The 21,798-nt window shown below is 43.0% G+C and overlaps 1 protein-coding gene across 1 annotated transcript; it reads left to right on the top strand.

Annotated features, from left to right (window-relative positions):
- The first annotated feature begins 342 nt into the window (after nt 1-342).
- On the top strand, nt 343-17,172 carry LOC135511146 (monocarboxylate transporter 12-B-like). The gene is made up of 7 exons (XM_064932720.1): nt 343-480; nt 3,604-3,927; nt 6,548-6,651; nt 13,154-13,297; nt 13,454-14,465; nt 14,672-14,931; nt 15,119-17,172. The coding sequence occupies exons 2-7, from the start codon at nt 3,809-3,811 to the stop codon at nt 15,325-15,327; spliced, it is 1,848 nt and encodes a 615-aa protein (XP_064788792.1). The 5' UTR covers nt 343-480; nt 3,604-3,808; the 3' UTR covers nt 15,328-17,172.
- The last annotated feature ends 4,626 nt before the right edge of the window (nt 17,173-21,798 follow it).

Here is a 21,798-nt window from a genome sequence, read left to right as displayed (position 1 = left end):
CCTATGTCTGTCCTTTTTGAGAGGAATGTTAATTTCGAGGATATAAAACATGAAAATGGATTTATAAAATAACTCAGTGTTGTAGACACTAAAGATAAACACTAAAATATATATGGTGGGAGGGTGAGGGATAATTCCCGTTAGTCAACAAGTAGAAAAGAAGAGTTTCACATGCGAGCATATGTTTCTGGGAGCAGAAGCGGAGGGTGTACACAGTTTATGTGCATAATGGCTTAATTCCAGGGTGGGTGGGAAGCTTGTAGTCAGGAGAAGGGTTCGGTCACTCCCCCTTGATGCTGCGTATGCAAATCACTTGGTTTTCCGGAGTTCCTTGAACTCTAAGTCGCAGAATGATGGGGACCGCCGGGCACAAAAGGCACTATAAAAACGTGGAAAATAATAGGATACCTCACTCGTGAGTATATTCAGCGTAATGCGCGGAAGAGGCTAGCGACGATACCGTTAATCGTGGGTGTTGATGTAAGTATTGTTAGGCTGTCTAATTGAGTTAGGTCGTAGTTGTACAGTATACATTGTGACTTGCAGAACTACCTCGCATATACAACTCGTAACTGCAATTTTTGTGATGTGTTATAGCCTATTCCCCGTCATCCTTTTTTAATATGGAAAGGTCAATGGTTATTTTAATGCAACGCGGATGATTTTATGGACCCTGTTCAATAAATGTAAAACATTTTGGGATATGTAAACGTGCAAACCGAGTTGACGTTGTGTTTGTCTGAAGGGTTTCTTAGATGGCAATATGTTCTGAATTTAGGCTACTTTTGTTTTTTTGCTCAATTGTTTTCGGTAAGTAATAACATTTCCAATATAGGTTTCAGAACATGTATTCAATATTTAAATGGACTGCTTTTCATAGAAAGAACATCCAGCCTCCTTTGTTGTAGTGGTTTATGACGCGTCTGTATGTCCCTTCCCTTGAAAGAGGCTGTGTGAATCACATAGCCCCAGGTGAGAAGCGATTCCAGAGGGATGGTGCTGAACTATTATCTGATGCAGCCCTCTGATGGAGCCCTTAAGACTAAGAAACACTATTTACAGTAGGTCTTGTGATTTGCTTGTCTCTGAGATAAGCAACATTACTTGCATCTACAGAATATTCATATTACTAATGAACAAATATGATTGAAATCCCCCAAAACGATGGTATAACTGTCCCACCTCCATGTTTCGGGCATGCCAGAATCCATGGGGGTGGGATTGTTATTAGTGCCAGTGGAGAGAAATGTTGTGCTACCAAAAAGAGTTAAACTGGTTTGATCTGGTCAGTCAGGAAGCCATCCCCCATAGGTTGAGTGGCTTGAAAAGTGGCAGTGTGGTGCCAGCAAACTGCATGGTGACTACTGAGTCACATGGAGAAACCACCAGCAAACAAAGGGGCTCCCTTGGATGGTAATAGTCCACTGTTTACTGGACTCTTTACACTCTCTCTCTTCTCTTTCTCTATCTACACTCACATTACATTTAGCAGACACTCTTACCCAGAGCAACTTACAGTTGCATTCATCTTAAGGTAGCTAAGCAAGACAACCACATATCAAAGTCATAGTAAGGACATTTCTATTTAAAAAGCCCAATGCACTTACATGTGAAGTTCATCATTTCTCAAAAATATTGACACTCTTAAAGCATATCTAATTTTGTCAACCATTTTCCATAGTAGAACAATTTGAGTAAGCAAAGGCTTTTGGTCTTGTTTGGTGGTGGAGCTCATTAGAATAATAGACAGTGTGCAGAATAATTATCCACTTCACTTACTGTAGTTCTATAACCAACATATCTTTTTTCTAATTCAAGGTGTCATATCATAGCTGACACCCCATTATTTCTGCAGACATCTTTGAATCTTTAAATGTTGTCACATAAAGAACCAAGGTAGTTTTTACCGTCTTTCTGTTACCACACTTAACCTCTGCACTGTTCTTCGAGTTCATCTGTTTTTGTCAAATTTTCAGTGGAAATTGTTCGAAGTAGTAATGGTTTGTTTAACTTTGAAATCAATGTTTTTTGTTTGGCATACATTATAAAGTGAATAAGTGGAGTCTCGGCGTCATTCTGTTACCGTGGAATTACCCAGAAGTAAAACCTACTCAATAAATTCACCAGTCAGCCGCTAGTAAGATAAGACACGTGTTTCAGTGTCAAAAATGTTTGACCATTAAAAATCCTATTTTCCCGCTATCAATAACTTTAACCCCCCCAAACCCTAACTCCCAAAACCCCAAACCTAACCCCCCAAACCCTAACCTCCAAAACCCTAACCCTTATGCTTCAAATAGCATTTGAACAAATTCAGGACGATTTGAACAAGTTATTGTTTTCCTACCTTTTCAGGAAATTCAGGTGAAGTGTTGGGACATATGGGGTCCTGATAATGTAGGAGTACAAGTACACACGCACGCACGCACACACACACACACACACACGCACGCACGCACGCGCACGCACGCACGCACGCACGCACACACACACACACACACACACACACACACACACACACACACACACACACACACACACACACACACACACACACACACACACACACACAATGAATGGATCCCACCTCCCCTATCTCTCCCCCTCTCTCTTTAAGAATGTAAATGCTATGCAAATGTAGGAATTGGAATTTAAAGAGCACATGAGGATTAACAGATTGACCACTCAGGTGGTCATAATGAGACATTCAACATGTCCTCCTGCAGTTATTTAGCCAGCTATCTGACCACATCCCCGGGATGGTCTTGAACTTGACCTGATTAGTTTGGTCCCCATTTGTAGCTTATATGACTCCTACTTCTCATCATCCTTATCAATGTGAATGTAAACATGACCATACAATTCTCACCACATATGGGTGTTGTTCGGGATGTTCCTAAGTGGCAGGGCCAGAGTGGCTGGTCTAGTGGGTCCCTGTTTGACCCACCCTCGTAGTCTGAACAGCGTGCTACAGCTAGGGAGGAGGGAAACGTGACATAGACACATTTTTTTCCCCTCCTTCAAATAACGGGGAGTTGTGTTGTTTTCAGCTACAATGTGTTGGAGCATATGATAGTCCCTCTCTGTGTCACACCAGAGCGCAGCACTGGAGAAAGGAGAATCCTGGCCTTTGTTTGGTTTTGTCCGCTGCGTCTCCGTGCAAGGTTCCGCATCAACAACACGTCTTTTCTTCGCTGTGATCTCTAGTGGTCCATTGGGGTAGCCTCTTGTTTGGACGGTATTTGTTCATCTGTCCACTAAAGATACCGATGAAGCTGTTGCAAGAACATGAAGATGTTGATGGTCAATTGAATTAGAGACCGAGACCTTAAAGTGATTGATTCCAAATGCCTTGGCCTTGTTTTGAGGCTGTATGTGATATAGTTAATGTTTGTGGTCGAAATGGGTCATATCATTCCTATACAAAATTGTTTATCAAACATGTATCCATTTTTTGTTATTGTGACCTTATATCTGGCAGCAAATTTTCACCATAGAAACACCAACTGTATTGTAATAGTAAGTAACTACTAGGATGTGATATCAGACAGTTTTTTAAAACATTGTAAATGTCCTCTTGTGTTCTACACTGCCTTACCATAGACAGCTGCTCCCACGCCTGGTGTGGCAGAGAATAAAAGAAGGGGTCAACAGAGACAAGCCCTGGAGTTGTGCGGAGTGTGGCTGGGTATATTGATCTTCTTGGAGGACGCATATTACCGTAACACAGAACAGCACAGGAGCCAGCCCCAGGACCAGAGGGGAAGGTAGCAAAGGAGACCAGCAGCACGGCGGTGGCACAGAAGGAATGACACCAGAGGGGAAAAGTCCCAGAGGGGCACCGGTAGCCCCTCCTGATGGAGGCTGGGGATGGATGGTTGTGGCCGGCTGCTTCCTAGTCACCATCTGCACCCGTGCCGTCACTAGGTGAGCCTTTGAAGGTTGTGTGTGTGTGTGTGTGTGTGTGTGTGTGTCAGAGGGACTATAGTCCTCAAATCAAATGTTATTAGTCACATTAAGATATTTACAGATGTTATTGGTCACATACAAATATTTACAGATGTTATTGGTCACATACAGATATTTAGCAGATGTTATTGGTCACATACAGATATTTAGCAGATGTTATTGCGGGTGTCGTGAAATGTTTGTTTTCCTAGCTCCAACAGTGCAGTAATATCTAACAATTCACAACAATACACACAAATCTACAAGTAAAATAAGAAATATATAATATTAGGACGAGCAATGTCAGAGTGGCATTGACTACAATACAGTAGAATATAATATAAACAAATGAAAAGAGTAAAACAGTATGCAAACATTATTAAAGTGACCAGTGATTCCACGTCTATGTACACAGGAGGGCAGCAGCCTCTAAGGTGCAGGGATGAGTAACCGGGTGGAATTTGGGGAATTGGGTGACACAAGGAGATTGAACTGAACCTTTCATAACTCCTCATTTGACGTGTTTGTGACATCGTAGAGACTCTGGATGTGTTTGCCCTTATTGTCTCTCTGCAGAGTATTTGCACGGTATGTGTTTTGTTCTGAGAGCTGCTAGGCTCCCATGGTGAGGATTATTTTGTGTGAAGATAGCTTTGGGATATTACAACGGGTGGTTGTCGTTGTATGCAATATAAGCTGAAATGAAATCAGACATCATGTTAATGTTGTGTTATCCCTTTATCTGTTCCATGCATGTCAGGTGGCATCGTGTTTCTGTATGGTCAGTGTGATCTCACTCTCTGTTTTGGGAACCACCAAGGTTGTGATGCGCCAGCGATTCCTTTAGCCTTTTGTCAGCTCAGGTTAAAAGGCTTTTTTTTTTCTTTTTTTTTTCACCTTTATTTAACCAGGTAGGCTAGTTGAGAACACCTTTATTTAACCAGGTAGGCTAGTTGAGAACACCTTTATTTAACCAGGTAGGCTAGTTGAGAACACCTTTATTTAACCAGGTAGGCTAGTTGAGAACACCTTTATTTAACCAGGTAGGCTAGTTGAGAACACCTTTATTTAACCAGGTAGGCTAGTTGAGAACAAGTTCTCATTTACAACTGCGACCTGGCCAAGATAAAGCATAGCAGTGTGAACAGACAACACAGAGTTACACATGGAGTAAACAATTAACAAGTCAATAACACAGTAGACAAAAAAAAAAAAAAAGGGGGAGTCTATATACAATGAAATCAGACACCGGGACACATAGGCAACGCAGGTTTGGTACCTATTGTGTGTTCCTGTTAGGTTTATACATACAAATGCCACTTTTCATGAAAGTGAAGACGTTACAAGGACTTTATGTATGTATTTCGTGTCACACACTTTTTAAGAAGTCAGACTGGCTAGTAAGATGCTCTGGTTTAAGTTTGATTCCTCTGGTACTTGGTAGGTTGGTGAATGCTGCGCTCCTTTGCATTGGACTGTTCCTCCTTCTCTAGGTAGCTTAAGAGAGAGAATTAAAATTCCACTCTCCACATGTGCTTTGGTCACATGCCATAAGCCTTCGCCGTGTAAAAAAACCCTTACATAATTTTTAAACGCTCAGCATGAACAAACTACAGTCAGCTTAGGTTATTGGTTATTGGGTACCGTGCTGCTGAATGGAAATGACTGTAACTCAAACTATTACTCAACTCTATTCCTCAACTCTATTCCTCAACTCTCAATTACTCAACTATATTAATAAAATCTATTCCTGAACTATATTAATCAAATCTATTCCTCAACTATATTAATCAAATCTATTCCTCAACTCATCGCGTATTTAGTGTTTTGATTTAATCGAGTTTTTCTTTAGGGATTCATGTCAGTGCACTTAAATTCAGTCACTAGTCTTAATCTCTAAATTGTATTGACAAAGCTCATTATTGTGGCATACACTGAGGATACAAAACATTAAGAACACCTGCTCTGTCCATGACAGACTGACTTGGTAAATTAAGGTGAAAGCTATGATCCCTTATTGATGTCACCTGTTAAATCCACTTCAATCAGTGTAGATGAAGGGGAGGAGACAGGTTAAATAATAATTGTTAAGCCTTGAGACAATTCAATTCAAATCAAATTGTATTTGTCACATGCACATGTTTAGGGTGAATGGGCAAGACAAAACATTTAAGTACCTTTGAACAGGCTATGGTAGTAGGTGCCGGGCACACCGGTTTGAATGTGTCAAGAACTGCAACACTGCTGGGATTTTCCCGCTCAACAGTTTCCCATGTGTATCAAGAATGGTCTACCACCCAAAGGTCATCCAACCAACTTGGCACAACAGTGGGAAGCAATGGCGTCAACATGGGTCAACATCCCTGTGGAACGATTTTGACACCTTGTAGAGTCCACACCCTGACGAATTGAGGCTGTTCTGAGGGAAAAAGGGTCTCAATATTAGGAAGGTGTTCCTAATGTTTTTTACACTCAGTGTATATACTATGTCCATGTCAAATAAACCAGTCCAGTCCTATACCTTCCTAATATACCCTGAAGAAGAGTTTGCCAGTGCAATGTTGAAACTCACACTGTTCTTTCTCCTTTCTATTTCTAGATGTGTGTCAATCTTCTTTGTGGAGTTCCAGATGCACTTTGGTCGGGACTACTCTGGCACGGCCTGGATCCACTCGCTAGTCGACTGCACCACCTTCCTCTTTGGTGAGAGTCAGCCATGACGAGATGATTTCCTTATCAGCAATTTGAACAACTTGAATGTCCCTTTTTTATTCAATGAAACTGTATTTATGTATTTATTATCTGGGTTTGATTAATTCTCAAGCTATTTATAATTATCTCTGGGGCCTGAGGAAATTCTACCTCCATAGATTCTGTTAGCTATAAAAGGAGCAGAAACAGATTCACAAGCATAAAATCACAGATTAAGTGTACTAGTAGTGAACTTTATACTCACAATAAATTAAAAAGCAATATATGCCCCTAATAATTCTGATTGGGAGGTAGCGCATTATGATAAGAAATTTGTCTACCCGAACATACGCCTTTCCTAATCAGGAAATGGCAAATCTTGATAAATCTGATGTGTAACACAGAAACCCGGACCCAGTTCTCCTTGCATGAACATTATGCTGTGATTAGGACTGCCCAAGGAGACCCCAAATATCTCATTTCTGAAGAAATAATTGATAGTTTTCTTTCCGACAATATTGACAATGTGTTATAAAATGTGTGGTTTGCATCACCGGAGTCTCTTATATGTCACATGAACATTTCAAGTGACGACACTTCGTCAAAAATTAATATCATTCTTTGAAAATGTACTCAGGCGTCTCTGGACATATTATGAGCATTTTGCCTGCATTAAATCTCAGACATGCACATTTTGACAAATACTAGACTCTGGGAGGAGCAGATTACCGTTTTTACAGGCAGGTGAAATCAGCCATTTTCATGTGTAATTACAAATATCGGCCACCAGATAGTGCCAAAAGTGTTTATTAGGATCTCTTTCAGCCCAATTCTGATATTTGTTTTCCACTAATTAATCCTTTGACCAATAACATCAGATCTTTACACGTCAGATATTTTTAATCTGATCTGATTGGCCAAAAAAACAATTTGTGAAAGAAATATCAGAATTGGCCTGAGTTCTTAAAAATAGTGGTTTCTTTTAATGTATTGTTCATATACAGACAATTTACCAGGTGTTTAAATACATTGTGACATAAGACATTGTGACATATATAAGACATCGGCTTTAAGGGTGAAAAGGAAAACAAACCGATTCACAAGCACTAAACCACACACTAATTCAGATTAGTAAACAGCATACAGTGCATTCGGAAAGTATTTAGACCCCTTGACTATTTCTACATTTTGTTACGTTACAGTCTTATTCTAAAATTGATGAAATAGTTTCCCCCCTCATCAATCTACACAAAATACTCTACAATGACCAAGCAAAAACAGTAAAAAAAAAAACATTTTTGCAAATGTATTAAAAATAAAAATGTAAACATCACATTTACATAAGTATTCAGACACTTTACTCAGTACTTTCTTGAAGCACCGTTGGCAGCGATTACAGCCTGAAGTCTTCTTTTGACGCTACAAGCTTGGCACACCTGTATTTGGGGAGTTTCTCCCATTCATCTCTGCAGATCCTCTCAAGCTCTGTCAGGTTGGATGGGGAGCGTCGCTGCACAGCCATTTTCAGGTCTCTCCAGAGATGTTTGATCAGGTTCAAGTCTGGGCTCTGGCTGGGCCACTCAAGGACATTCAGAGACTTGTCCCGAAGCCACTCCTGCATTGTCTTGGCTGTGTGCTTAGGGTCGTTGTCCTGTTGGAAGGTGAACCATTGCCCCAGTCTGAGGTCCTGAGTGCTCTGGAGCAGGTTTTCATCAAGGATCTCTCTGTTCTTTGCCCCATTGATCTCTCCCTTGATCCTGACAAGTCTCCCAGTCCCTGCTGCTGAAAAACATCCCCACAGCATGATGCTTCACCGTAGGGATTGTGCCAGGTTTCCTCCAGATGTGGCGCTTGGCATTAAGGCCAAAGAGTTCAATCTTGGTTTCATCAGACCAGAGAATCTTGTTTCTCATGGTCCGAGTCCTTGAGGTGCCTTTTGGCAAACTCCAAGCGGGCTGTCGTGCTTTTTACTGAGGAGTGGTTTCTGTCTGGCCACTCTGCCACAAAGGCCTGCCTGATTGGTGGAATGCTACAGAGATGGTTGTCCTTCTGGAAGGTTCTCCCTTCTCCACAGAGGAACTCTGAAGCTCTGCCAGAGTGACCATCAGGTTCTTGGTTACCTCCTTGACCAAGACCCTTCTCACCCAACTGCTCATTTTGGCCGGGTGGCCAGCTTTAGGAAGAGTCTTCCATTTTAAGAATGATGGAGGCCACTGTGTTCTTGGGGACCTTCAATGCTGCAGACATCATGTCCAATCAATTAAATTTACCACAGGTGGACTCCAATCAAGTTATAGAAACATCTCAAGGATGATCAATGGAAATAGGATGCACCTGAGCTCAATTTTGAGTCTCATAGCAAACTGTCAGTATACTTCTGTAAATGTGATATTTTGTTTTTTTAATTTGCAAAAATGTCTAAAAACCTGTTTTTGCTTCATCATTATGGGGTTTGGGATATTGTGTGTAGATTGATGAGGAAAATGCTTTGTTTAATCCATTTTAGAATAAGGCCGTAACATAACAAAATGTGGAAAAAGGGAAGGGGTTTGAATACTTTCCAAATACACTGTATATGCCCAATAACCTTAAAAGAACATGTGTCCTTAATAAGTAAGATTAGAAGATGGAGCATTAGGATAAGAGAGTTGTCTACCCAAGCCTTTGCCTTTCCTAATCATGACATGGCAATCTTGATACACCCGCTGTAACTTTGCAAAAAGAAATGACAATCTGGAACATTGACATGATGATCAGATGATTACATGAAACGATTTGACCAGCAGTCTTCACCTAATTTTAGTACCCTTAAGCTATTGTAAAAGTTGTGTGAGGGCTGTCTGGGCACATGCAGTGCAGTCTGGGCAATCCCCAGGAGTGACTTTGGAATCATGGGGATATGTGGCAGTCGGTGCTGTGATAGACACTGACACATTCAACACCGGCTTGCACTTTCTTGCTAGTAGCTATCTGATCTAGGGTGTAATCAATTGTCCAACAGTTGAAAATCTGAGTTTCTGTTGGGTAAATTCAGGTATGTTTATCCCCTTTTCGTTCTATTGGTTTCCATTTAAGAAACGTTTTTCAACAGAATCAGCGGAATGAATACACCCTTGATTACACTCAAAGACAGTTCATTTTCATAGCAGCCGCATAAAAACAGCATGATCACTTTGCTTGTTGTGTATATAGAATTCCTTCTCGCAACTATCTATGCGCTCTCCTCTCACCTTTTCCCTTCGCTTGTGAACTTCAGTGCACAACACATCAGCTGTCAGTGACCAGGCAAAAAACCTTCCCAAGTCAAACCATATCATGACTTCTAACCTCTACACACAGCCTACATTGTCATAGTCAACATAGCTACTACAACTAATGCGTTAGTAACTCCACTACAATTATCCTGTGTGGCTCAATTGGTAGAGCATGGTTCTTGCAACACCAGGGTTATGGGTTTGATTCCCACAGGGGACCAGTATGGACAGAAAAGTATGAAAATGTCTGCCCTCACTGCTGTAAGTTGCTCTGGATAAGATTGTCTACTAAAATGTAAAAAAAATCATGCATTACAGTTTAGTAGTTACACTGCCAGGCCCTGGTGGCAATAAATTAATAAATGCTTACTTTGACATGGAAGAGTTCCAGTGTTGGATAGACAGATAGCTAACATAGCATCCATCTCTGATTAAGTAAGCTAAACTAGCTAGCTTAGTGAACATTTAAAAAAAATACAATGAAATATCTGTCTTTTCATTTGTTCAACTATTGTCTTTCTCTCTCTTTGAGTCAACTTACCACCACATTGTATGCACTGCAGTGCTAGCTAGCTGTAGCTTCTGCTTTCAGTACTAGATTCATACTCTGATCCTTTGATTGGGTGGACAACATGTCAGTTCATGCTGCAAGAGCTCTGATACGTTGGAGGACGTCCTCCGGAAGTTGTCATAATTACTGTGTAAGTCTCATGAGCCTCCTAGGTTTTGTATGTATTGTATGTACCCAGAGGAGGACAGAAGCTAGCGCTCTTCCGGCTGCACCATAGTGTTACCCTACAGAGTGTGGTTGAGGCTACTGTAGACCATTGCAAACCAGTGTGTTTTAATCAATTATTTGGTGACATGAAAATATAAAGTTTTATCAAAAAAGGATAACTTTTTTTAATGTTTCACTATTTGTATTTTGTTTTATTCACTGAGGAGGATGGTCCTACCCTTTCTCCTTTGAGGAGCCTCCACCGATGGGGATTCCACAGCTGTTGTTGATAAGATACAGTGGGGCAAAAAAGTATTTAGTCAGCCACCAATTGTGCAAGTTCTCCCACTTAAAAAGATGAGAGGCCTGTAATTTTCATCATAGGTACACTTCAACTATGACAGACAAAATGAGAAGAAAAAAAACAGAAAATCACATTGTAGGATTTTTTATGAATTTATTTGCAAATTATGGTGGAAAATAAGTATTTGGTCACCTACAAACAAGCAAGATTTCTGGCTCTCGCAGACCTGTAACTTCTTCTTTAAGAGGCTCCTCTGTCCTCCACTCGTTACCTATATTAATGGCACCTGTTTGAACTTGTTATCAGTATAAAAGACACCTGTCCACAACCTCAAACAGTCACACTCCAAACTCCACTATGGCCAAGACCAAAGAGCTGTCAAAGGACACCAGAAACAACATTGTAGACCTGCACCAGGCTGGGAAGACTGAATCTGCAATAGGTAAGCAGCTTAGTTTGAAGAAATCAACTGTGGGAGCAATTATTAGGAAATGGAAGACATACAAGACCACTGATAATCTCCCTCGATCTGGGGCTCCACGCAAGATCTCACCCCGTGGGGTCAAAATGATCACAAGAACGGTGAGCAAAAATCCCAGAACCACACGGGGGGACCTAGTGAATGACCTGCAGAGAGCTGGGACCAAAGTAACAAAGCCTACCATCAGTAACACACTACGCCGCCAGGGACTCAAATCCTGCAGTGCCAGACGTGTCCCCCTGCTTAAGCCAGTACATGTCCAGGCCCATCTGAAGTTTGCTAGAGAGCATTTGGATGATCCAGAAGAAGATTGGGAGAATGTCATATGGTCAGATGAAACCAAAATATAACTTTTTGGTAAAAACTCAACTCGTTGCGTTTGGAGGACAAAGAATGCTGAGTTGCATCCAAAGAACACCATACCTACTGTGAAGCATGGGGGTGGAAACATCATGCTTTGGGTCTGTTTTTCTGCAAAGGGACCAGGACGACTGATCCGTGTAAAGGAAAGAATGAATGGGGCCATGTATCGTGAGATTTTGAGTGAAAACCTCATTCCATCAGCAAGGGCATTGAAGATGAAACGTGGCTGGGTCTTTCAGCATGACAATGATCCCAAACACACCGCCCGGGCAATGAAGGAGTGGCTTCGTAAGAAGCATTTCAAGGTCCTGGAGTGGCCTCGCCAGTCTCCAGATCTCAACCCCATAGAAAATCTTTGGAGGGAGTTGAAAGTCCGTGTTGTCCAGCAACAGCCCCAAAACATCACTGCTCTAGAGGAGATCTGCATGGAGGAATGGGCCAAAATACCAGCAACAGTGTGTGAAAACCTTGTGAAGACTTACAGAAAACGTTTGACCTCTGTCATTGCCAGCAAAGGGTATATAACAAAGTATTGAGATACACTTTTGTTATTGACCAAATACTTATTTTCCACCATAATTTGCAAATAAATTCATTAAAAAATCCTACAATGTGATTTTCTGGATTTTTTTTTTCTCATTTTGTCTGTCATAGTTGAAGTGTACCTATGATGAAAATTACAAGCCTCTCTCATCTTTTTAAGTGGGAGAACTTGCACAATTGGTGGCTGACTAAATACTTTTTTGCCCCACTGTATATAGGGAAAGATAATAATGTTTTTATTCGTATTGAGACTAAAGTCTCCTTTGAAAATTAGCTGTGCACAATACAAAAATGAACACATCAATAGGCAGTTATAGAAAACATAAATATACACATTAAATACACATTAAGATACAAAACACAGTCAATTAAAACAAACACATTCTTCATTATAAAAATCCTCTGTCAGCTGTATGACTTGCCCTAGGGACATCAAAGTATCCAATCGAAAGCCACTTCGGTTAGTTTGAACAGGGTGGTATCCATCCGGATGCACTTTTTTTACAGATATTCAAGGATTTACATCAAATAATTAAACTTTGCCCCGATTTATCATTAGCCTGGACTTACATAACATCTGTGCCAGAGTTTGTTAGAATTTTACAAGCGGCTGTTTAATGAGCAATTCACAGTTTCACTGTACTTGCCGTGTGTTCTTAGACTTGCATGGCTTAATCTTTGTGTCAAACATTTACTACTGACCTGCTCTGAACTTTCATGTCAATAACACACTTAATGTGTATTACAGTGGATTGAGTCTCAGCTACATCCAATCCAAGCGATACGTCTGTCACATTTTCCTCTTGATGTGAGGATGATAACTTTGTCTATGTATTGTTATTTTTTTCCAGCTCCTCTTGGCAGCTTCATCGGGAACCGCCTGTCCACCCAAGCCACTGTGATCATGGGAGGCGTCCTGTCCTCTGCCGGCCTGATCCTCAGCTCCTTTGCCACCAGTCTGGAGTACCTCTACCTCACCCTGGGCGTCCTCACAGGTACGTCCTCCCCTGTCTCTCAATGTGAATGTCATCACATTGTTTTTAGGACTTTGGCACAAGAGGGAGCTGTTGCATTATGGATACTTGTGTTGACTCTAATGACAGAACGCAACTGCAGCTGTCATGACTCCATCCCCAACTCTCTCCTCGTAGGGTTGGGATTTGCCCTCAGCTACACTCCAGCGGTGGCCATGGTTGGGTCCTATTTCAACGAGAGGAAAGCACTGGCCTATGGGATGGCAATGTCTGGGACTGGGATTGGGACCTTCATCCTGGCCCCTGCTGTGCATCTCCTGATTGAACATTACTCCTGGAGGGGGGCCTTGCTGATTCTGGGAGGGTTTGTGTCCAACCTGTGTGTCTGCGGGGCCCTTATGAGGCCCCTGGTGCCTAAAGGTAGAGGACAGAGGTGGCACAAGACAGCAGAGCTTGAGAATGGGTATGCCATCCCACCGGTGGATGCCAAGCTAGCAGAAGGGAAGGTAATGGACACAACACTTCCAGGCTTAAAGCCGTTGGACCCCAATACAGAGGTTGTGAATATAACAGATGTTAAGCTTGAAACTGATAAACTTGCAGAAATTAAACTCACTGAAATGAAACTAGCAGAGGCACTCCTTGCGAATGTACAACTAGCTGACTCGAGGCTGGCAGACATGACGATAGTAGAGGGCATGGTTATGAATGTGAATAGCGCGCTAACAGAGAAAATGCTTGAAGAGATCAAGCTAGCAGATCAAAATCTAGCCAACGGGAAGTTGAAGGACATTAAACTAATGGAGAACCTTGTCATCGGTAGCCAGCTCGCTGATGTTAAGCCTGTAGACACAAAGGTTGCTGATGCAAAACTAGCGGATTTAGATGCCAAGGTTCTGGCTGGCCTAGCTGCCCCTGGGCCAACTGGTCCTCTGGCAGGGCCTAAGCTGGGAGGGTGCCTCTGTCTTCAGTCAATGGAGGAGTTTAGCTTCCTGCTAATGCCTGACTTCATGCTGCTGTCCGTGTCCTTCCTGTTCCTGGCGTACGGCTGCAGTGTGCCCTTTGCCTACCTGGTGCCTTATGCCCTCAGTGTGGGCGTGGAGCACCAGCAGGCTGCCTTCCTCATGTCCATCCTGGGGGTCACCGGAATCGTAGGAAACATCACGTTCAGCTGGCTCACTGACAGGAAGTATGTCACAAATACAGAATAGTTTGCACCCCCCCCCCCCCCACACACACACACATTATCTATAGCATCACCCAAATAGACTATCATGATGCTTTCAAAACTATGGTCTTGGGCCTGTCACACACTGCATGGCCACATTCTCTAGTGTTGTAACATACTTCCTGCTGTAACATGCTGCCAGCTAAGTCTGCGTTCCCCTCTTGTAGGTGTGTGAAGAAGTACCGGAAAGTGAGCTTCATGTTTGCTGTGGGTATGGAGGGTCTCTCCTGCCTCCTGATTCCTCTGCTACGTTCCTTCACCCTGCTGGTGCCTTTCTCCATGCTCTATGGCTATTTTGATGGTGCCTACTCTGCCCTCATACCAGTGGTGACGTCTGACTTGGTGGGCTCATCGTACCTATCCTCAGCCCTGGGTGTGGTCAACTTCTTACATGCCATACCCTACCTGGTTAGCCCACCAATAGGAGGTGAGGATGAGGAGAGAACAACTCAATACTAACACACACAGTGCATGTACATACACCATTTTGAAATTGCAAATCTTGATTCTGAATATCATGATTCCATCGTTCTCAGTATGTTATAGTCTGGACTCTGTTGTTGGTATGAAACTTCCCTTGAAATTCCCAGCCTAACTCTTTCTCTTGGTTTCAGGCTGGTTGGTGGACTGGACTGGTGACTATACTGCAGCATTCTTCCTCAGTGGATTCTCTCTTATCCTCAGCTCACTCTTTCTGGCTACTGTCATGCTGATCCAACGATGCTGGGGACCACAAACATTCTCCACCAGCGATGCCGATTCAACGTTTGCCTCCTTGAAGAATGGCCAATGTACAAGGCAGCACATGATGAACCAAAGCTAGCAGGGACCGTCCCTGCATGTTGAGACATTTTTGTAAGCATTTTTTATTGAGTGAGTGGATGTTACTGTAATACCAAAGTGCGTTGTTCCTTAATGGAAGCAAAACAATAATGTTTCAGGAACAACAAAATGCAGTTATTCCTCTCAACGTGAACTTGTGAAAATCCTATATAACACCATCACAAATTCTGTGTTGATTACCAGTCAGGAAAAGATACTCTATTTGTTGTTGTTTTTTAAAATAAAAGTTGATTAAGAATTGGTGGCTCTGTAGAATAACACATCACTTAGTACCAGTGTTTGTTTATTATTTTGAAGATTATGACTACATTAAACATGCAATATAACACCAAAGTTATGCAATAATAACATATACATTTGTGAATAACATTAAATAGATTTCACTAAAATTCACTGAAGAGAAGCTATTTGTACTGGGCATGTCCATGTAAAAGGACCCATGAGCACCACCACGAGAAAAGCATAGGAGCATGTCAAATGAAAGCTAAGAGTCTATATTTTTGAGAAAGTAAGGCATATTTACGTTTTCAACCATTTTCCATCCTAAAAATCAGCAACGGTTTGATTTCTGGTCAGATGGAAAAAGTCTTAAAAGGTCTTAGAAATACTGTGCATCAAAACACAAAATTTGAACCAATCATAGACATCTATGTTTCACAAGTTTGGATAGCACAGTATAGTACACAGTACAGTGACGCACAGTAGAGTACAGTACAGAAAAGTATAGTTCAGTACCGTAGAGTAGACTATAGCATACTCTAGGACACTAGAGTAGACTATAGTGTAATGTATTGAACTGTACTCTACTGTGTTGTACTGTGATGTCCAAACTTGTGAAACATAGATGTCAGTGATTGGTTCAGATTTGGTCTGGTCCAGACCAACCAAATGTTGTCTTGTTTGGGGGCAGAGCTCATTAGAATAATAGCCAGTGTGTAGAATAATACCAAATATGCAAAATAAGGATATTGCATAATTATTCCTTTGTGTACCTATTCAGGATACATTACCATGAACAGAATGACACTGATATCCATTATTAAGCATTTCTGTGTTGTACAGATCAGGGACTCATACTGTAATCCCATTACCATAATTCTGTTACCAAATGTAAATCCACTTCACTTCAATAACCAAAATATTTTTTCCCCAAGCTCAAGGTGTCATGTCAGAGATATTTAACAGTTTTGGGGAAACTGAGGGAGATTTTTAAACTTTAAAATCAGTGGATTTTCTTTGGCATACATTCTAATGCTCTACTGTGACTGGACGCATCACTTTGTAGTGTTGTTCACAAAGTGCGTTATAAACCCACACTGTGAAATAGGGACTTGTGTTTCACATATACTAATACTAAGATGTCACTCAAGACCAAACAGAGCCATGGATGTTCAAAAGGTGCCTTCCCCCCCAAAAAAACAAGTGATCAATGATTCCTTCACCTGCTGCTGTGTTTGAAAATATGAGTTGAGATGTATCCATATTTTGAAAGAGAAGAATGTTTGTTTTTTTGCTCATTAATGCCTACAGGGACAAAAATACCATGAATGCCTACATTTCCTATGTGTTTATCTTCACCTTGTCTAATGACATATATTTATCAATTGATAAACATGAATATGATGCATTGTTGGGTTGCCGTCAAGCAGCATGGTCAATATTTGTACTATCGTAGAGAGTTATAATGACAGTCTTGAGTCTTCCTCTGAAATTTCAGAACTTTTTTCTAGTTTTAAATTGTTTAAACATGTTATTTTGTTGAACACACATCTATTAGTTCCTTTTCTGATGATGTGGTGTTGAGATAAAGCAAATTGATGTTCATTTGGGGAACTGTCTCATTTGTCATGTGTCTTATTTCTAATAATAACCCCACTCCAGCACAGATGTCTGTCAAGTATCCTTAATACTGACATCTGACTAATATTCAACTTTAAGACTATTTGTATTTTATATTTAACTAGGCAAGTCAGTTAAGAACATATTCTTATATACAATGACAGCCTACCCCGGACAACACTGGGAGCCACACTACGGGACTCCCAATCATAGCCAGATGTGATGCAGCCTGGATTCAAACCAGGGACTGTAGTGACACCTCTTGCATTGAGATGCAGTTCCTTTGACCACTGCGCCACTCGGGAGCCCTGGAAAAAAACGGCCATAGATGACAGAGAGACAAAATAAACTTGCTATACTAGTCCGAGCATGCCATGTGTGACACCTTGCATAGATGTACTGTTTCTGCTAAATATAAAACGGTATTGTTTACTGCCCTTTCCACATTCCACATTACAAAAAGCAATATATCCATCTAGTGGTGTACATCTAACATAACAGTCTTTATGGTACGTCTGCCTAAGTATGATTCCCAATCAGAGACATCAATAGACAGCTGCCTCTGATTGGGAACCACACCTGGCTAAAGACAAAGAAATAGAAAACATAGAAATAAAGAAACTAGAATGCTCACCCTAGTCACACACTTGCCTAACCAAAATAGAGAATAAAAACCTCTCTATGGCCAGGGCGTGACACTATATTAACCATTGTTGACAAATAGCAGATGATGAGTATTGATTTTCTGGGTACTTACAGGTTCTTACAGGTACTTCGGTCACCAGTTGAACAGTGTTTCCTCTGACACATTGGTGCAGCTGGCTTCCGGCCTAAGCGGACGGGTGTTAAGGAGCACAGTTTGCCGGTTCATGTTTCGGAGGATGCGGAGGTGGTGGATGTTTGAGTGTGTGTCATGGTGCTGGTCTGGGTTAGTGTGTTGCTGTGTTTGTGTTAGACTGTTGGCTTGGATGGCCTGCAGTGTCCTGGTGCATTTCTGTGTGATTGGATACTTTCTAGTCACCAGTTGAAGTTGTTGTAGCTGAGAGAGAGAGGTGACTAAGGACATCTGAACGAGCGTTGTTAAGGCAAGAGGGAAGTCAATGTGAGTAAGAGGAGAAAATACATTAGTTTTAGGATATGAATGTTGAAGGGGTATCTGGGTATCTGATCACTACCACTCTGCTTCTCCACTTTCTTGAATGGAGGGACCATGGACACGCCCACAAACCCTCTCTGACTCGGGTACTTCTCATAAGGAAGAATGATCCAGGAAGCAGAAACGCACTCAGAATTTAGGAAAACTATCGAGATGACCTCACTGCAGTTTACAGACGATCTCACCGCAGTTCACAGACGACCTCACCGCAGTTCACAGACGACCTCACCGCAGTTCACAGACGACCTCACCGCAGTTTACAGACGGACCTCACCGCAGTTCACAGACGGACCTCATCGCAGTTCACAGACGGACCTCACCGCAGTTCACAGACGGACCTCACCGCAGATCACAGACGACCTCACCGCAGTTCACAGACGACCTCACCGCAGTTCACAGACGACCTCACCGCAGTTCACAGACGGACCTCACCGCAGTTCACAGACGACCTCACCGCAGTTCACAGACGGACCTCACCGCAGTTCACAGACGGACCTCACCGCAGTTCACAGACGATCTCACCGCAGTTCACAGACGACCTCACCGCAGTTCACAGACGACCTCACCGCAGTTCACAGACGGACCTCACCGCAGTTCACAGACGACCTCACCGCAGTTCACAGACGACCTCACCGCAGTTCACAGACGGACCTCACCGCAGTTCACAGACGGACCTCATCGCAGTTCACAGACGGACCTCACCGCAGTTCACAGACGGACCTCACCGCAGTTCACAGACGGACCTCACCGCAGTTCACAGACGATCTCACCGCAGTTCACAGACGGACCTCACCGCAGTTCACAGACGGACCTCACCGCAGTTCACAGACGACCTCACCGCAGTTCACAGACGACCTCATCGCAGTTCACAGACGACCTCACCGCAGTTCACAGACGGACCTCACCGCAGTTCACAGACGATCTCACCGCAGTTCACAGACGGATCTCACCGCAGTTCACAGACGGACCTCACCGCAGTTCACAGACGATCTCACCGCAGTTCACAGACGGACCTCACCGCAGTTCACAGACGGACCTCACCGCAGTTCACAGACGACCTCACCGCAGTTCACAGACGACCTCACCGCAGTTCACAGACGACCTCACCGCAGTTCACAGACGACCTCACTGAAGTTCACAGACGACCTCACCGCAGTTCACAGACGGACCTCACCGCAGTTCACAGACGGACCTCACCGCAGTTCACAGACGACCTCATCGCAGTTCACAGACGACCTCACCGCAGTTCACAGACGACCTCACCGCAGTTCACAGACGACCTCACCGCAGTTCACAGACGACCTCACCGCAGTTCACAGACGGACCTCACCGCAGTTCACAGACGGACCTCACCGCAGTTCACAGACGACCTCACCGCAGTTCACAGACGACCTCACCGCAGTTCACAGACAACCTCATCGCAGTTCACAGACGACCTCACCGAAGTTCACAGACGACCTCACCGCAGTTCACAGACGGACCTCACCGCAGTTCACAGACGACCTCACCGCAGTTCACAGACGACCTCATCGCAGTTCACAGACGACCTAACCGCAGTTCACAGATGACCTCACCGCAGTTCACAGACGACCTCACCGCAGTTCACAGACGACCTCACCGCAGTTCACAGACTAATTCACCGCAGTTCACAGACAAACTCACCGCAGTTCATAGACGAACTCACCGCAGTTCAGACGGACCTCACCGCAGTTCAGACGACCTCACCGCAGTTCAGACGACCTCACCGCAGTTCAGACGACCTCACCGCAGTTCACAGACTAATTCACCGCAGTTCACAGACAAACTCACCGCAGTTCATAGACGAACTCACCGCAGTTCAGACGGACCTCACCGCAGTTCAGACGACCTCACCGCAGTTCAGACGACCTCACCGCAGTTCAGACGACCTCACCGCAGTTCAGACGACCTCACCGCAGTTCAGACGACCTCACCGCAGTTCAGACGACCTCACCGCAGTTCAGACGACCTCACCGCAGTTCAGACGACCTCACCGCAGTTCACAGACGACCTCACCACAGTTCACACAATGTGCTGTTTGTATCCTGATCTAGTTACTGCATGTCTATAGCATACTACTTTTACTTTATTGTTATGTTATCCCACCGTAATACTAGTTACTACCAGAAAAGGTGCCACTATACCTATATAACATGGCATGCAGTATAATCAACGTGATAGAAGGCTGTTCAAGGCTCACTGATAACCCTAGCAGTGACAAAGAATGACATTATGAGCATAGACGTGTTGAATGTAGGTCATTTTACAAACACTCTGAGGTCCCTCATCGCTGTAGCAGCTTGGCTATCAGCTGGGAGGGAGGGAGGTAGAGTCATGGTATATAACACCTTCACTACCATCCACCTCTGGCTCTTTACAGCAGGGCTCTCCAACTACTGTCCTAGAGATACTGAGTGTTCCATTCCAGCTCTAACACACCTGATTCAGGTAATTGTGATCCAGGTTGAAGACCATTATTTAGTGATTATTTTGCAAACATCGTCTGTACACCTAGTAGCCCTTCAGGACCTGAGTTATGAGGTCAAACCCAAACAGATTGGATAACGTTCCTGGGGAAATACATCTCTGTGCATGAGGCCTATTTCTATAGAGTCACGTACTCAGGGAGCAGCAAATGATAACCGCCGAATTCCAATATGTGAAACAACACTTATCCAATCACATTTTTCTTTTTATGTTGTTCCCCTAATGAATGAACAGTGGAAGAGAAAAAAGCACAGAGAATGTAACCACTAATGCACGTGACTGCAAATGTGTCAATATTTTCAATGTCACAAAAAAAACATTATTATTAGTATTGTAGTTTCATTTCTCAGAACCAAGAGATACAGCCATGCAGTCTTGATCATTCACTCTGCATTTCCTTCAGTCCCTCTCCTGAAAGAAGATAGAGTTAATATTCATGACAATCTTTATCTCTTGATCCAGAGAAATTCAAACTGAAGCTATAGTATTCTATATATACAAAAGTATGTGGACACCCCTTTAAATTTGTGGATTCGGCTATTTCAGCCACACCCGTTGCTAACAGGTGTATAAGATCGAGCACACAGCCATGCCATCTCCATAGACAAACATTTGCAGTAGAAGGGGCCATACTGAAGAGCTCAGTGACTTTCAACATGACACCGTCATAGGATGCCACCTTTCCAACAGGTCAGTTCGTCAAATTTCTGCCCTGTTGGAGCTGCCCCTGTCAACTATAAGTGCTATTATTGGGAAGTGGAAACATCTAGGAGCAACAACGGCTCAACCTTGAGGTGGTAGGCCACACAAGCTCACAGAACGGGGCTGCCGTGTGCTGAAGTGCATAGCACGTAAAAATCGTCTTTCCTTGGTTGCAACACTCACTACCGAGTTCCAAACTGCCTCTGGAAGCAACATCCACACAAGAACTGTTCATTGGGAGCTTCTTGA

Source organism: Oncorhynchus masou, chromosome 23 (assembly GCF_036934945.1).
Source record: "Oncorhynchus masou masou isolate Uvic2021 chromosome 23, UVic_Omas_1.1, whole genome shotgun sequence".
NCBI classification, from domain to species: Eukaryota; Metazoa; Chordata; class Actinopteri; order Salmoniformes; family Salmonidae; genus Oncorhynchus; species Oncorhynchus masou.
The sequence above is the reverse complement of the archived record's forward strand: the minus strand, read 5'-3'. Positions and strand labels throughout refer to the sequence as shown.

Bases quoted from the DNA above. Each gene is read 5' to 3' on its own strand.
- LOC135511146 (XM_064932720.1), top strand. From the start codon at position 3,809: ATGACACCAGAGGGGAAAAGTCCCAGAGGGGCACCGGTAGCCCCTCCT. The intron at 3,928-6,547 runs GTGAGCCTTTGA...TTCTATTTCTAG, and splicing joins TGCACCCGTGCCGTCACTAG to ATGTGTGTCAATCTTCTTTG. The intron at 6,652-13,153 runs GTGAGAGTCAGC...ATTTTTTTCCAG, and splicing joins CTGCACCACCTTCCTCTTTG to CTCCTCTTGGCAGCTTCATC.